The 17,692-nt window shown below is 38.9% G+C and overlaps 1 protein-coding gene across 2 annotated transcripts; it reads left to right on the forward strand.

Annotated features, from left to right (window-relative positions):
• Positions 1-7,911: 7,911 nt before the first annotated feature.
• LOC123507904 (dynein light chain 1, cytoplasmic) lies at positions 7,912-17,410 on the forward strand. Of its 2 annotated transcripts, XM_045261225.1 has the most exons (4): positions 7,988-8,060; positions 11,954-12,012; positions 15,179-15,290; positions 16,263-17,410. In XM_045261225.1, the coding sequence occupies exons 2-4, from the start codon at positions 11,984-11,986 to the stop codon at positions 16,422-16,424; spliced, it is 303 nt and encodes a 100-aa protein (XP_045117160.1). In that variant the 5' UTR covers positions 7,988-8,060; positions 11,954-11,983; the 3' UTR covers positions 16,425-17,410. The 2 variants fall into 2 exon arrangements, with proteins under 2 accessions (XP_045117150.1, XP_045117160.1); XM_045261215.1 differs by lacking the exon at positions 11,954-12,012 and having other exon boundaries at positions 7,912-8,060.
• The last annotated feature ends 282 nt before the right edge of the window (positions 17,411-17,692 follow it).

The following is a 17,692-nucleotide window of genomic DNA, read 5'->3' on the forward strand; positions in this document are numbered from 1 at the left end:
TAGAAAACAAGGAAATGATAACAAATACTTAACTTTTTCAAAATAAATCTAAGTAAAACAATTTAATTCTTACTTTTAACACTGTTCTTCCACGCCATCCGTCCTTCTATCCTTCCAGCTCGTGAGTAGTACTGGAATGTCCTTGGAATCCTCTTAAGGGGCACTGGAATCCTCTTATTACTCCTGGATTTGCTTCTATAAACTCGTCTTGGAGGAACTGAAGATGAACTGATAAACTATTGAAATCTTAGCTTAAAAAAAACACCTGGAAACCTTCTTGTTGTGGTGAAAGAAGCCCTGGAATGCCTTCTGGTGGACTGGAAGCTTAATGATGTGTTTTGAACCCACAGTGTGTCCTTTTTAGGGTCTGGAAGCCTTTGGGAAGATCTTCGAGTTGTCTTTGTGAATTCGTCTTGGAAATGTTATGAATGTGAGGTTTTTTGTAGTTTCGTTGTTTCCAGGAAGGTGAAGATTGTAAGATTGAAGATGGAAAAGTGTCTCAGTCTATTTTTTTTTTTTTTTCCTTTTGGCTTCACTTATTCACTCGAACCTCAAAAATAAAAAATAAAGCGATCCAGTACCTTTTGGAACACTCTGGAACCTCTGACAGTGTTTCTTAGTTGTGATCCAGTACTTCTTTAAACCCTGGAACCTTTGACAGTGTATTTTGGTAGTGTTCTGTACCTTTTCAAACACTGGAACCTTTGACAGTGTTTCTTAGTTGTGATCCAGTACTTTTTTCAAACACTGGAACCCGTGACAGTGTGTTTCTTGCCAGTGATCATTACTCTTTGAAACACTTTGGAGCCTTTGACAGTGTGTTTTGGTTCTTTCACTGCTGGAGGTTCACTGGAAATCTTATCCTTTTTTCTCTCAAATCAGAGGAAGACTTGACAAAATGTTAGGTTTCTCTGATCCTGGAAATCTGAACGAGAGACAAATCCAGGAACGATAATGTGGAAATCTTGACGACTGGAGTTAAATGCTTCAAGTCTTAAGATAAAATTCCAGTCATTTATCACAACAGAACGCTGCGTCAAGGTACTGGAAGGCGAAGTGGCAGCCAGACAACCCAGATCTCGAACTTCACCTGGAAATACCAACAAGCACAGGATTCCTAGACTTAAATCCAGAATCCTAACAAAATAAAGAGTCCTACAGTGCTTTTTAACGTCCTGACTCCTTAGACGCCGCAGGACCGCCCGTGGGAAGCGTGTGGGATTGTGGGAAGAGAGACAATATGCACTGAGACAACGAACGTGTGAGTCGCCAACGCGCACCGCTTAAAATGACGCCAGATTTCCTCCAAGCCTGCAAACTACACTCCCCTTCCCTCCCTCCTTCTCCCCGTTCTCTCTCTCTCTCTCTCTCTCTCTCTCTCTCTCTCTCTCTCTCTCTCTCTCTGTTTTCATGGTTTCTTTCATTTTTTTTTATTTTGAGTCTTTATTCTTCTGTCTATTTGTCTTTTTTTATATATACATCGTTCTCTCTCTCTCTCTCTCTCTCTCTCTCTCTCTCTCTCTCTCTCTCTCTCTCTCTCTCTCTCTCTCTCTCTCTCTCTCTCTCTCTCTCTGTAATTTTTCTTTATTTTTTCCTATTTTAATTCTTTCTATCTGTTTGTCATTATTTTTTTTCTATATGCACATCTCTCTCTCTCTCTCTCTCTCTCTCTCTCTCTCTCTCTCTCTCTCGTCACGGTGTTGATGATAGAGAGGGGCAGGGGCGGGGAGGGCGTGGCGGTAATGGGTGGCTAACAGGTTCAATGTGCAAGAGGCAACACCATGCTAGATTTTAACCTCAATTGTCACGTGCACACTATTATTACGTTTTGCAGGTTTTGTGGACGTGTCTAGCTTGTGGTTGTCTGTCTGTATGTAGTGTAGCTCTCTCTCTCTCTCTCTCTCTCTCTCTCTCTCTCTCTCTCTCTCTCTCTCTCTCTCTCTTTTTCTTTTTTTTTTTTCATTTTACGTGTTGTTATTCCAGATTTACCTGTTTTTTCTCCTTTTTCCTTCTTTTTTCTTTTCTTTTCCTTTCATCTTCCTTTTTCTTTCTTTCTTCCTCTTTTCCTTCCTTTGTTCTTTCTTTTATTGTATTGATCAGTCTTGTCTCGTCGAGTGTTGGGTGACGTAACACTTTTATTGCACTTTATTTGTGTTTCTGCTATAATGTTTCCGTTTTCTCTCAACTCAAAAAAGACGTAGTGATTTTAAGGGTAGTTAGTTTATTTTCAGATCCCCTTTTTCTTTATAATTAACAGTATTCTTGTTATTTGGTTTGTTCCTCTCTGATTACTAACCAATTTTGAGACATTTTCTTTAGTTCTGCACACACTTTGACAATTATAATGACTAAAAATGCCTCCTTCTTATTTATTTTAATTAATTCATTTATATATTTTTTTTTAATACATTTAATCCACTGGCGGGAGTTGACATGGGTTTGTAAAGTGTTGACAGGTGTTGCTAGTGTATTTTTGATAAGTTGTGTGTATTCTTGAAGTGTCTCTGTTATATTATCACAATCTTAGCATTCTAGTAGACTTAGGGTCAAAATATTGCCGAGGTACAGTGGAAGGATGCGTGCTTTGAGGTCCGAGGCGTCTCCAGGCCCACGGGTTCGCATCCTGTCCACGGTCCGAGTGTAGGTTGGGCTTCCTCACTCGAGACAACGGTATCCCCAGTAGCCCAGAAATTCCCGTGAAAAGCCCACGTGGTATAAATAGGGAAAAAATAAATAAATAAATACATACTGCCTTATTGCCTCATCTGCTGTTTCCTCGCCATGCTCATTCAAAACCGTATTGAGAAACGCTCTGCTCTCACCAAGACTATTTGCAAAGGCTCTAGTGGAATATACTCGTGTTTCTAAAGGTATTTTTTTGGTTCTGCTTGATTGATTACAAGATTTCTATTTGATCGTAAGAAGAAACTGTCTTGAAAACCCAGATATTCGTTCATGGAGACTTGAAAATTGTCGTGGTGAGAGCAAGGTGTTTATAGATAGGATGGAATCAAAAGCTTTTCGTCGCATCAACTCCTCACCTCTGACTGACTGTCTTCAGCCTCTTTCTCACCGCCGGAATGTTGCATCTCTTGCTATCTTTTACTACTATTTTCACGCTAACTGCTGTGATCTTGTTAACTGCATGCCTCTCTTCCTCTCCCCCCACACTCGCTGCACAAGGCTTTCTTCTTCTTCTCACCCTTATTTTTTCCAACTCTGTAATGCAAGAGTTAACCAGTACTCTCAATCATTCACACCTTTCTCTGGTAAACTCTGGAACTCCCTCCCTGCTTCTGTATTTCCAGCTTCCTACGACTTGACTTCATTTAAGAGGGAGGTTTCAAGACATTTATCCTTTTTAGCTAACACTCTCGAACCTGCAAGGGAACTGGGAACTAAGTGGGCCCTTTTTGTATTGTTTTTCTTTTATTTTCTCTCTTTTTTTTTTGTTGCTCATAACCAGTTTTCCATTCTTAAATAAAAGAAATATTGGCGCTTTCAACTCCTTACTAAAAGCTGCGTTATGTGACCCCGTTGCTCAGGCAGATTAAACCTTTTTGCATGAAGGAACGATGTTAGGCAACGCGGCAATGCTTACCCTACTTCTTCAGTCATCTATAGCTGTTACACCGCGCTGCTAATAGAATCAAGGAGTATATAAGATTATCCGCCTCGATCAGCACTAATACAGAGATTCCAACGTTACTTTAAAGGATTAAACACCATTATAAGGATCAGAACTACATTACAAAAGGTTTTACTTCTAGCATGAGGGTTCTAATAGTGTTATAAGGAATTCAAGGCTCTTATCAAGGTTTCAGCAACATCATAAACTATTCAACACCATTGTAAAGAATCCAATACCATAGCAAAGCATTCAACCCTTCTATAAGGAATCCAAACCCATTACGTAACCTTGAAAACTATGATAAGGAATCCAAGACTATTATAAAGGTTTCAGGAATACTATGAACGATTCAACGCCATTATAAAGAACCTAACACCATAGAAAAGCAATTAACTCTATTTTAAAGAATCCAAACCCATTACGTAGACTTGAACACTATGACAAGGGATACAACACGCTTATAAAGGTTTCGATCCTATTACTAGCCGCTCTTTTTAGGATCAAGTGTAAAAAATTGACTCAGGTTTTCTCGAATGTGTCTTTTCTCTCCTGTATCATTCAATAAGATGTTTCCAAGTCTCTCTCTCTCTCTCTCTCTCTCTCTCTCTCTCTCTCTCTCTCTCTCTCTCTCGGCAAAATGGTGACATCCCACATTGTAATTTTCATAGCGTGTAGTTAGCTCAGTCTTGCATGAGAGAGAGAGAGAGAGAGAGAGAGAGAGAGAGAATACTAGAGAAAATAAGAAAATAAATACAGGAGGAAGGGAAAAGTAGGAAAAGAGAGAGAGAGAGAGAGAGAGAGAGAGAGAGAATACTAGAGAAATAAGAAAATAAATACAGGAGAAAGGAAAAGTAGGAAAAGAGAGAGAGAGAGAGAGAGAGAAAATAAATACAGAAGGAAGGAAAAGTAGAGAGAGAGAGAGAGAGAGAGAGAGAGAGAGAGAGAGAGAGAGTGGTATAATCTTTACTCCCGTTTTCTTTTGTCCTTTTGTCATTTATGGATCTCTATTATTTATTTTTCATTATTTTATTTTATTTCTTATTATTTCTATTTTCTTTTTCCTTATAAGTAAAATTTCATCAATATTTTTTTCATAATGTTTCGTTTTTTTCCTTATTTTTTCGTTCACTGTCATTATTTTTCGGTATTTTTTATTCATTTTCTTACTTTTTATCAATATTTTTCTTTTCTTTTCACTCATTCACTACTTTCTACGTGTCACTGTGAACATTATCATTTTTCTTCGTTTTTTTTCCACTCCTTTTCTTTTCGTTCAATGGTGTTTTTTTTCCCTTTTCTTTTCGTTCAGTGGTGTTTTTTCCCTTTTCTTTTCGTTCAATGGTGTTTTTTTTTTCCTTTTCTTTTCGTTCAATGGTGTTTTTTTTTCCTTTTCTTTTCGTTCAATGGTGTTTTTTTTCCTTTTCTTTTCGTTCACTGGTGTTTTTTTTTTCCTTTTCTTTTCGTTCAATGGTGGTTTTTTTTCCTTTTCTTTTCGTGCAATGGTGTTTTTTTCTTTTCTTTTCGTTCAATGGTGTTATTTTCCTTTTCTTTTCGTTCAATGGTGTTTTTTTCCCTTTTCTTTTCGTTCAATGGTATTTTTTTCCTTTTCTTTTCGTTCAATGGTGTTTTTTTCCTTTTCTTTTCGTTCAATGGTGTTTTTTTTCCTCTTCTTTTCGTTCAATGGTGTTTTTTCCTTTTCTTTTCGTTCAATGGTGTTTTTTTTCCTTTTCTTTTCGTTTAATGGTGTTTTTTTCCTTTTCTTTACCCTTTTCTTTTCTTTTCCCTTTTCTTTTCCTTCACTGGTGCTGTTTTTTTTTTCGTTCAGTCACTATTAACAATTTCATTTTTCTTCGTTTTTTTTCATTATTTTCCTTCTCTTTTCATAATTCTTCACTCGACTTTCTTTCCATGGACTCGTATTCATATTTTCCTTTTTTCATTTTTTTTCCTTCAATATCATTCTTTTTTTCACATTTTCGTTCATATTTTCCCTTTTCTTTCCCTTCTTTATTATATTTCCCTTCATTATCATCCCTTCATTATCATTCCTTCATTATTTTCCTTCATCGTCATTCTTTTCCTTCACTTTCATACCTTCATCACATTTTCCCCTCTCTCTCCCTTTCTTCATAATTTTTCCACTATATAAGAACAAGTATTCATTTTTTTCCCCATTTCCTTCACTTCCCTTATTCCAACCTCCGTTTTCTATTCCCTTTCATAAATTTGCCACTTTTAAATTATCACGTTTTTCCCGCTCATTTCCTGCTTTCTACACCTGTTCTCGTTGTTTCCCTCATTAACCTGCACGTGAGTCACCTGTATGTTCTGCCTTTACCTGTATTTCCCGCTAATTAATTCACTAGAACACTTTTACACTCCATAGATCAAGTAAGTCACGAAATGTACTGTTAAATTTGTGTTATTTATCTATTTGTCTATTTATCTATCTATGTTTTTATTTTATCTATCGTTTTTATCTATTTATCTTTTATTTATCTATACGTTTTGTGTTTAGCTGTTTTTATTGTTATTTTATCTCTCTCTCTCTCTCTCTCTCTCTCTCTCTCTCTCTCTCTCTCTCTCTCTCTCTCTCTCTCTCTCTCTCTCTGTCTAACGAGGAAAAATATAAACAAGGGTAGGAATGAGAGAGAGAGAGAGAGAGAGAGAGAGAGAGAGAGAGAAATAGGTCAGGTTACATTACGCCAAACAATAAGGTCATGACAGACTAACTTAACTCAAACAAGGTCAGCTCACAATAAGGTCAGATTAGGCAAGGTCAGAGGAAGCTTAGGTTAGGTCAGGTAAGGTCAGGTCAAAGGTGTGTCATACAGGTCAAAATCAGGAAAGGTCAGGTCAGGTCAAAGGTGTGTCATACAGGTCAAAATCAGGTGAGGTCAGGTCAAAGGTGTGTCATACAGGTCAAAATCAGGTAAGGTCAGGTCAGGTCAAGGTGTGTCATTCCAGGTCAAAGTTAGGTGAGGTCAGGTCATTTAAGGTCAGGTGAGGTCAAGATACCCTATAACAGGTCATCTTGAAAGGTACGCGTTGTTATTTCGTCCCTTATCCCGGCGAGGCGTGACCCTTGGTATTATGTATGAGAGAGAGAGAGAGAGAGAGAGAGAGAGAGAGAGAGGAACTGACTCATTGACTGTCTTATTGACTGACTGGCTGCCTGGTTTAACTAATCGATCGACTGACTAACATACATACACACACACACACACATACACACACATACACATAGACACACACACTCACACACACACGATTGATAAAAACACATTATTTTTTTCTTATTTATTCTTTTCTTATTTTTTTCCTTCCATCTTCCCTTCCCTGTTCTATTTTTATTCCTCTCTCTCTCTCTCTCTCTCTCTCTCTCTCTCTCTCTCTCTCTCTCTCTCTCTCTCTCTTCCTTCTATCTTTCTTTCTTTACTTTTTTTTCTTCCATTTCTTAATTATCAAGAGTTCTATTCCCCTCTTTTTATCACGTCTATCTTTATTATCTTATTCTCTTCCTTTCCTTATCTTTCGTAATTTCTTCTTTTAATTTCCTTTTATTTATTTGTCTATTAATTTCTAGCATTTTCTCTTTCACTCATCAATATTTCCTGCCTCTTCCTATCTTTTATAGTGTAACCTCTTCTTTTTCTCTATCTTCTCTTATTTCATTCTTTTATTTCTTATTTTTCATCCCTCTTCATTGCATTCTATCCCATTCTTCCTTATCGTCATCTTCCTATCTTCACTATCATTTTCTATCCTTTTGTCATTATCTTTCATAGTATAACCTCAATTTATCCGTATCTTCGTTTCTTTTCTCTATCTCCTCATTTTCTATGCCTCTTCACTGCATTCCACGCTTCCTTATCTGTCTATCCTCTTTTAGAACGCATTAACGCCTCTCCTTCACCTCCTATCCAGTCCTCCCCCTTTGGAAACGTTAGCTAGAGGGCACTGTAACCCGCGCCACGTGTTACAGTGACAGAAACACGCTGGGATATATATTTGTAACGGCGTGGTGTGACATTGTTAGGCAGATGTCAGGGAGAGGGAGAGAGGGAGAGCAGGGAGAGGGAGGGAGAGGGTGGCAGTTTACCGAGCATTTTCCAGCATTTACGTTGTTTTTTCATCCTTCACTACGATGGGTGAGGATAAAAAATGATCTCTTAGTTCTACGAAAATAAGGAAAATGGAACATATTGCTAATCGAAATAGGGAAATGATTGGAAAAAACGCCCCCTTTGAATTTCCCGCACTAACCAGATGCATTGTGGGACGCCAGAAGACGCGGCCAGAAGACGCGGGGCAGCCGACCAATGGGAGGGTGCGGCGGCCGGCGGGGGAGACAGTCTGGCCGTGGCCGTCGTGAAGATAAGACTTACGTCACCCCCTCCTCCAGCCCTCCCTCGCCTTCTCCCGCCAGGTATGCTGTTTCTCTCCTTCCTTGTCTCTATCTCACGTAATTTCCTTCCTCATCCACTAATACTTTTCTTTCTAATACGTGTGGTGTAAGAGAGCCAGGTTATTGGACATCATTAATACTAGTTTGTCATAAATTACCCTTGTCTTTTTTGCTCTTATTGTATTTCTATTATTATTTCTCCCGTTTTTTTATCATTTTAATTACTTTTTTGGACATGTAACCTATTTATTTTATTTTATTTATTTTTATTTGTATTTCCAGGAGCACCAGCTATGCAATGTACCGTAGGGAATACAGTGTTACAATACCACGTTAATATTGCAATAGATAAAACGTACCGTAGATTTTTCACATAAACATTGATGATTGAATTGACAGTCTTACTATTACTATTACTATTACTATTACTATTACTATTACTTGTTTTTTGACAGTGTTAGGGTTACCTGTCACCTCATACCTGTCTTAATTACCCGCTTAATGACAGGTGAGGGAAAAGGAGGAGGAGGAGGAGGAGGAGGAGGGAGGGAGGGTAGAATTGGTAAAGGAAGAGGAGGAGGAGGAGGAGGAGGAGGAGGAGTTTGCCGGGTGGATCATTGGAGGATGGGGGTAAGGGTAGAGGAGGAGGAGGAGGAGGAGGACAGTGCTCTTACCCTCCTCCTCCTCCTCCTCCTCCTCCTCCTCCTCCTCCTCCTCCTCCTCTTCAGTCTTTCTCTGCTCATCCTCCCTCCTCCCCCCACCTCCTCGACCTCCTACTCCACCCTCTCCTCCTCCCTCTCTTCTTTGCCTTGCTTATCCCTCCTCCTCCTCCTCCTCCTCCTCCTCCTTTTCATGTTCTCCCTTTCCTTCATCTCCCTCCTCCTCCCACCCTCCCTCCCTCCCTTACCTCATCCTCATTTTTTCTCTCGGTCTAGCTCCCTCCTCCTCCTCCTCCTCCTCCTCCTCCTCCTCCTCCTCCTCCTCCTCCCTGTCTCTTCTATCCTGCCCTCTCCTCACCTCCACCACAAGCACCACCACCACGCACTCCTCCTCCTCCTCCTCCTCCTCCTCCTCCTCCTCCTCCTCCTCCTCTACCACGTTGCATTGACAGCAAACCGAACTAACATGCAACCCACGCACTCCTCCTCCTCCTCCTCCTCCAATTCTTCATAACTCCTCCGTACCCTCCTCCTCCTCCTCCTCCTCCTCCTCCTCCTCCTCCTCCTCCTCCTCCTCCTCTAGCCACTCCCTCTCCCTCATAGTTCCCTGCTCCCCCCAAAATCCCCACCCTCTCTCTCTCTCTCTCTCTCTCTCTCTCTCTCTCTCTCTCTCTCTCTCTCTCTCTCTCTCTCTCTCTCTCTCTCTCTCTCTCTCTCATTCCTACCCTTGTTCATATTTTCCCTTGTTAGAGAGAGAGAGAGAGAGAGAGTAAAAAAAAAATACGGAAGGAAGGGAATAAGTGAGAAGATTGAGAGAAAGAGAGAGAATAATATAACCACGGAAGGAAGGGAAAAAGTGTGTGTGAGAGAGAGAGAGAGAGAGAGAGAGAGAGAGAGAGAGAAAGTACGGAAGGAAGGAAGTGAGAGAGAGAGAGAGAGAGAGAGAGAGAGAGAGAGAGAGAGAGAGAGAGAGAGAAAGGCATATTTTGAACAAAGTGAGAGATAAGATAATGTGTCGCTTTTTTAAGATAATTTGTCAGTTTTTTATTTTGACAATTTTCTTTAGTTTTCGTTCAGTGATTTTGTTTTTTATTCATTTTCTTGAATGTCTTTGTTCTTTTAGTCTCTCTCTCTCTCTCTCTCTCTCTCTCTCTCTCTCTCTCTCTCTCTCTCTCTCTTTTTTCAAGTTTGATGTAAAATTTTGGTACATTTTTTCGATTCTTATTAATATTTTAACATTTTTACTTGTATTTTTTCGATGCGTTTTGTATTTTTGTGTATTAATTTTATTGTTGCATTTTCCAGCATTTTTTTTTTTTTTTTTTTTTTTTTTTTTTTTAGGAGTGTGTATTTGTGTCAGAATTGGCAATGCTGTTTTTTTTTTTTTTCTGTATTTGGTTTTTCCTTTTTATTGTTTTTCATCTTTTCCTATTTTCCTTTTTTTCTTTCCATTTTCTTTTTCCATATTTTCCAATTTTTCCCCTATTTTCTTTTGTTTTCATCTTTTCCTATTTTCCTTTTTTTCTTTCCCAATTTTTTCATATTTTTCTATTTTTTCTTTCCCTATTTTTCTTTTTTTCATCTTTTCCTATTTTCCTTATTTTTCTTTTTTTCATCTTTTCCTATTTTTTCATCTTATTTTCCTTTTTTTCTTTCCTATTTTTCTTTTTCATCTTTTCTTATTTTTCTGTTTTCTTTCCTATTTTTCTTTTTTTCATTTCCTATTTTCCTTTTTTTTCCTATTTTTTCTTTTGTATTCCTGTTTTCTTTCCTATTTTTCTTTTTTTTTATCTTCCTATTTTCCTTTTTTTCTTTCCATATTTTTTCATCTTTTCCTATTTTCCTTTTTTCCCTTTTTTCTTATTTTCCTATTTTCCTTTTTCTTTCCCTATTTTTCTTTTTCATTTCCTATTTTCCTTTTTTCTCCCTATTTTTTCTTTCCTATTTTCCTGTTTTCTTTCCCTATTTTCCTTTTTCCATCTTTTCCTATTTCCTTTTTTTCTTTCCCTATTTTTTCATCTTTTCATATTTTCCTTTTTTTCTTTCCCTATTTTTTCATTTCCTTTTTCTTTCCCTATTTTCTTTTTTTTCATCTTTTCCTATTTTCCTTTTCTTTCCCTATTTCCTTTTTTTTCTTTTCCTATTTTCCTTTTTCTCCTATTTTTCTTATTTTTCTATTTTCCTTTTTTCCATTTTCTTTTTTCATCTTTTCCTATTTTCCTTTTTCTTTCCTATTTTTCTTCTTTTCATCTTTTCCTATTTTCCTTTTTTTTTCCCTATTTTTCTGTTTTCATCTTTTCCTATTTTCCTTTTTTCCTTTCCTTTTCTTTTCTCATCTTATTTTTCTTTTTTTTTTTTTTTTTCCTTTTTTCCTTTTTCTCCTTTTCTTCCTTTTCTCTTCCATTTTCTATTTTTATCTTCCCTTTCATTTCTCCTTTTCCTTTTTCTTCCTTTTTTTCTTTTCCTTTCCCTTTTTTTTTTTTTTTTGGACAATTTTTCTAATTTTCCATTTTTCTGTATCTATATTAAGTTTTTTATTCACTCTGTCTTTAAAATAATACAATCTTTCTCCTATTTATTTTATCTTCAATATTATTACTATCTTTATTCTTCTAACTTTTCCCTATTTATTCATTCAGTTATTCGTTCATTTATTTATTTATTTTAATTTGTTTGTTGTTGTTGTCCTTGGCTGACTTCACCTCTTGCATAGAAATAGATGAATGAATGAATAAATAGATTGCTGTCTTTAATATTCATCTATCTTTATTAATACTAGCTTTAATATTCTTGCTATCTTTCCTCTTATCTTTGAGTTTTTTTTTTTTTTATATATATATAATTTTCCTGTTATTTTCTTTGTTTTTCATGTTTTTTTTATTTAATTTTTATAGTTTAGGCCATTTTCTTTTCATATCCATTTTCTTTTTTTTTTTTTGCTTTTCTACATTTTTTGAGGCTGCCAGTGTATGATGATGATGATGATGATTGTCTTGTAATAAATAACAATAATAATAATAATAATGATAATAATAATGATGATGTAAACTTTTTCTATTTCTCTCTCTTCTCTTTTCTCTTCTTAGTAATAAAAATAATTAATTCAATCAAGAGAAAGGTCAACTAAGAACCGACCCAGGCAGACCCCAGAGTTAATGTGTCTGTAGGCCTAATGGTTAATATTTCTGTAGGCTTGACGACTCTCTTTCTCCACCTCGGCCTCTCGTAACTCGCTTGCGTTGGGTTTAATTGCAGCTTTGTAGACAACGATTAGGGTAGATGTAGATGTTCTGCTGTCCACCTCTGCTCGCCAGGTATGCCGCCACACCCCCCACCACCACCACACCTGCACCACACCTGCACCACACCCCCACCCTCCTTCCCTCCCCATACCTCACTCCTATACCTCTACTAAAATTATATATATTTTTTTTTTTTTTTATGCTTTGACTGGTGGTTTTCTTCATTAAACATCTATTTTTTTTTTTTTTTTTTTTCATTTTTTTACTGATTGGTGATTCTTCATTTTTTTTTTCTATTTATTTTTTCAAAGTGAAGGTGTAAGATTAGTAAACATTAAGATCAATAATATTACAAGAAATTAGTTATATTTTCCTTTTTTTTCATTCTCTTTTTTTATTTATTTATTTTTTATCTTTGTGGAAGACGAGACAATTCTGTGCACCAAAATTGTAATAAATAAAAAAAAAATGACTAAATGCATAAGTTTGAAGAAAAATACTCAAAGATTTAACTAAACGCTAAAAAATAATGACAAATATTAGGAAAAAAAAAACTCAGATTTAACTAAACACTAAAAAATAATGACAAATCAGGAAAAAATACTCAAATTTAACTAACGCTAAAAAATAATGACAAATATTAGGAAAAAATACTCAAAGATTTAACTAAACGCTAAGAAATAATGACAAATATTTCGTCCGTCACAGTTTAAGCTTAACATTTTATCAAGCTTATTTACTCCACCTGATGGTATTTAGTGTCATTCAACCACCACCTTTTAACTTTATATATTGCAAAACCAAGTCATTTATTTCTGGCTATATTGAAAAATCCCGGTCATTTATTCCTGGCTATATATTGCAAAGTTAAGTCATTTATTTCTTGCTCTATATTGCAAAAGGAAGTCAAATATTTCTTTCTTATATTGCAAAAAAGTAAAAAGTATTCATGGCTGTATATTGCCAAAAAAAAAAAATTGTATATTCCTGGCTATGTATTGCAAAAAGGAAGTCAAATTTTTTTATATTGCAGAAGGAAGCTAAATATTTCTCTCGTATATTGCAAAACCCAGTCAAAATATTCCTGTCTATATATTGCAAAAAGGAGAAATATTCATCACTATATTGCAAGAGGAAGTCGTATTTTTCTCTCTATATTGCAAGAAACAGTCAAATCTTTCTACCTGTATATTGCAAAAGCCAGTCAAAATACTCTTGTCAATATATACAAAATGTAGTTATTATTTCTCACTATATTGCAAGAGAAAGTCATGTTTTTCTCTGTATTGCAAGAAATGGTGAAATATTTCTTACTTTATATTGCAAAAGCCAGTTGAAACACTCCTGTCAATATATACAAAGTGTCGTCGTATATTTCTCGCTCTTTATTGCAAGAGGAAGTCGTACATTTTTCTGTGTATATTGCAAGAAACGGCCAAATATTTCTCACTTTACATTGCAAAAGTTGGTGAAATATTCCATGTCTCATTTTGTAAGGATTCCACTCAGCGCTTTTAAGACTTAGTTATGAGAGAAGCCAGTCAATGTGTTACCCTCCTCCCTCAGTCACTCCCTGCTGCTCTTCCCTTGTCCACACACACACACACACACACACACACACACACACACACACACACACACACACACACACACACACACACACACACTCCAGGAACTAGCTTTCATTTCAGTTATCTTAAACACGCCTTTCAAAACACACCAGTTAATTTGACACGAATATTTATTGACAAGTTACGTTCATAATTTTTCACCCCGCCCCACCCTTAGCTTACTACAGTCGATTATGGGTTAGTGTCATTTTTTGCCCTATACAATGTGAGTTTTGGCCTTGTCTCCTTACAGAACGCACCCACACACATACACACACCCACACACCCAACACAAACAAGTACACACACAAACCCACACAAACCCCCACAAACTCATCACACACCCACGCATCCACACGCACCCCACACAAACCACTACACACACAAACCCACACACACAAACCCACACATACCCACACACACACTTTAATTGAATTCTAAGTAGCTTCCCACCTACATCCTACACCAAACACACTTGTATTGCCCAAAAATAGTGCTACAGCTACACACACACACACACACACACACACACACACACACACACACACACACACACACACACACACACACACACACCAATAAACTCAAACACAAAGAAAAATATACCGTTTTGATATAATGCCGTTAACCCCTTCAGTACCATGGCACGTTTTCATCTTCATTCTGGTGACTATTTGGCAATTTTATACAGCTTCAGAAACTCATGTGGGGGATTAAACTAGTGAAGACTGTGGCTATTAATCTTCTGACCTCCATAGACCCTTCCTAATGTCAATAAAATGGTCTAATCACACACAAAACTCATGGTAAAAATGCATCCCAGTACTGAAGGGGTTAAGAATACACACATACAAACACACACTAGGGCAGACCTCAGACCCCAGACCTCGGCTTTCCCTCACCTCCTCCCCAGCCAGTGTGCACCTCGGCTAAAGAGTGGCTTATTTTGGACTCATTAACTCCCTCTCAGCTTCACAAACTCACCAATTTCTTGATTAACCAGCGTTTTAATACATAGACTTACTGCTGTGTGCGTGTGTGTGTGTGTGTGTCTGTGTGTGTGACCTTGCAAGTGACAGCACCAGGTCATAGTGGAAATAGAATGGGTGTGATGTGGGTTTTTTATGCTGGTGACCTTGACTTGAAGTGTTTTGGCAGCTGGCTTGGTGTGTCGTGGTGAGCAAAGCACCACCACTAACAAGAAATAATAATATGTTTGTGTGTGTTCCTGCGTGTGTGTGTGTGTGTGTGTTTGTGTGTTAACCTGTACTAATTCGTAGGTGTTTTTAGTGTTTTGTGTTCAGGTTAGGTTAGGTTTGGGTTTATTTCATCTGGTTCCTTCCGTTTTCCTGTAATTTATTGGTATTTTTCTGTCTATTGTCTAAATTCTAAGGGTCTTTTTTGTTTAGTGATTATTGGTTTTTTCTCCTTTTACATGATCTTTAACTAATCTTTCATTGAGGTTCGGTATTTCCATGTACTAAGAATTAAAGACAGTATTCTCATCTGGCTTTTAAAATCTCAGTATCTCTCAGTTTATCTATGTCTGACCTGCCTTGTGGAGTAATGGTGCAAGTGTCCCCTCTCTGTGACCCACCTTGACCTCACCTCATTGTGTCCCCGGCCAGGATGTCTTCAGATCGCAAAGCCGTGGTGAAGAATGCTGACATGTCCGAGGAAATGCAGCAGGACGCCGTCGACTGCGCTACACAGGCCATTGAGAAGTTCAATATTGAGAAGGTGTGTGTGTGTGTCTGTGTCTGCCTGTCTGTCTATCTGTCTGTCCATCAAGTAGTTCAGTATTAAGAAGGTGGTTGGAAAAATGTTCAGTGTATTCGCTCCGAGCTCGTAGACTGATTGTTGGGTAGGACTGAGACCACAACACACTCCACACACCGGGAAAGTGAGGCCACAATCCCTCAAGTTACGTCCCGTACCTATTTACTGCTAGGTGAACAGCGGCTACACATTAAGAGGCTTGCCCATTTGCCTCGTTGTGCTGGGAGTCAAACCCAGACCTTCTCAGTTGTGAGCCAAGTGTGCTAACCACTACACTATGCTGTGTGTGTGTGTGTGTGTGTGTGTGTGTGTGTGTGTGTGTGTGTGTGTGTGTGTGTTTCACTGTTTGATCTGCTGGAGTCTCTGACGAGACAGCCAGACATTACCCTACGGAATGAGTTCAGAGCTCATTATTTCCGATCTTTGGATAGGCCTGAGACCAGGCACACACCACACACCGGGACAACAAGGTCACAACTCCTCGATTTACATCCCGTACCTAATCACTGCTGGGTGAACAGGGGCTACAAGTGAAAGGAGACACACCCAAATATCTCCACCCGGCCGGGGAATCGAACCCCGGTCCTCTGGCTTGTGAAGCCACACACACACACACACGTAAACAGTGACAGTTCCCCAACCACCCAACTGCCACACACTCACCCTCACACACTCCCTTGTAAACAGTGACACTCTTCCAGCCACTGCTACTCACTGCCACACACACACACACACACACACACACACACACACACACACACACACACACACACACACACTCTCCCATGTAAACAGTGACAACGAAATGGGCCTTTTTTTCCATTTTTTTGTTGCCCTTGGCTGGCTTCTGCTCTTGCATAAAAAAATAAGAAATAAATAAAGCTGCCACTGCCACCGCCACACACTCACCCTCTGTCTCTGTGTCTCCTGCAGGACATCGCCGCCTACATCAAGAAGGAGTTTGACAAGAAGTACAACCCCACGTGGCATTGCATTGTGGGGCGTAACTTTGGCAGCTACGTCACCCACGAGACCAAACACTTCATCTACTTCTACCTTGGGCAGGTGGCAATACTGTTGTTCAAGAGTGGCTAAGTGTGCCCCTCTCCCCCTCCCCCCCTGCCTCGCGTCTGGCCCTGGGGCAGCCGGGGGGAGGGTTCACTACTAGATGTATATTTCTGAAGCAGGCAGACATCCCCCCTCCCCCTCTCCCCAGGCTAACGCTGGTGACCAATCAAAGTCAAGTCAGTTCAGGGCTGCCACTCAGAGCATCTCAAGGTCGTCTCACTCAGCAGCTTCTCACTAACGGATCGCTCACCGCCGCTCACCCGTTCATTAGGCTCGGTGTGCATGCAGACTCTTTATATTTTTTCCCTTTGTTTCTTTGGCACTACTGTGGGTGTGGGGTGTGTGGAGGGTGTGTCTGTGGAGGTGGAGTGGCATGGAGGGGACACAGCTGGAGTGAAGTCTGTTATTTATAATGTTTGTCATGACTGCACAACTATTCATCCTAAATATTCATGAAGTTTTCCTATTTGCGTACTTCTAGTGTAGGTAGGATTTCCTCTCCCAGGCCACCTCTTCCTTTCATTCTTCCCACTGTCTGTACGTACGCCCGTCTCCTTCACACTGTTCCTACTCATGCATTTAAAAAGCAAGACCATTTCGGCATTAGTCTCTGGCCGATGCATAATCCTGCCTCTAGTTCTGTACTTAAATAAGAGTCTATTTGCTTGCGATGGTTCTCTAGCTTGTAGTTCATCTCCACTCATCTCGGTAATAATATCGTTGGTCTGTGTCACATCTAGTAGTCTGGTCCGGCCCGCCACTCCCCCCCTAGCCCACCGTGGGTGTGGGTCTGCTCCCCTGGGGGCTGGCGTGGCCTTGTTCCACCGTGTAGGAGCACTACGGTTATTCTTTTTGTTTTCTGTTATTCTTTTTTTTTTTTTTACTTACATTTGAGAGAATTTTATATTTTCTGTTGATGTGCAGAACTCGTATTTTTCTTTTCTTTCTGTGTCAATCAAGAAAAGTGTTGTTTCTGTGATGTTCAAAAAGGTAAATACAGTCTATTTATGTGTCGCCTTGTGTGCTTCCTTCCCTGGCGTGCTGAGGTGTCCACCGGCCCTGCAAGTGGTGAGTGTTGAGTGCAGCCGGCTGAACTGAGGAACGCTGTGTAGGTAAGCCGTCAGGGTTTGGGCATGGTGGCATTGTGGTGGTGGTGGTGGTACAGTAGTGGGTGGTAGTGGCTGGGTGGTTGGGGATGATGTGTTGGATGGTATGGTAGAATGGGTGTTGGTAAGTAGTAGGTGTGGTGATGGTGATGGTGATGCCTGATGATGACAAGTGCCTGGAAGTAGGTG

Source organism: Portunus trituberculatus, chromosome 3 (assembly GCF_017591435.1).
Source record: "Portunus trituberculatus isolate SZX2019 chromosome 3, ASM1759143v1, whole genome shotgun sequence".
In the NCBI taxonomy this organism is placed as follows: Eukaryota; Metazoa; Arthropoda; class Malacostraca; order Decapoda; family Portunidae; genus Portunus; species Portunus trituberculatus.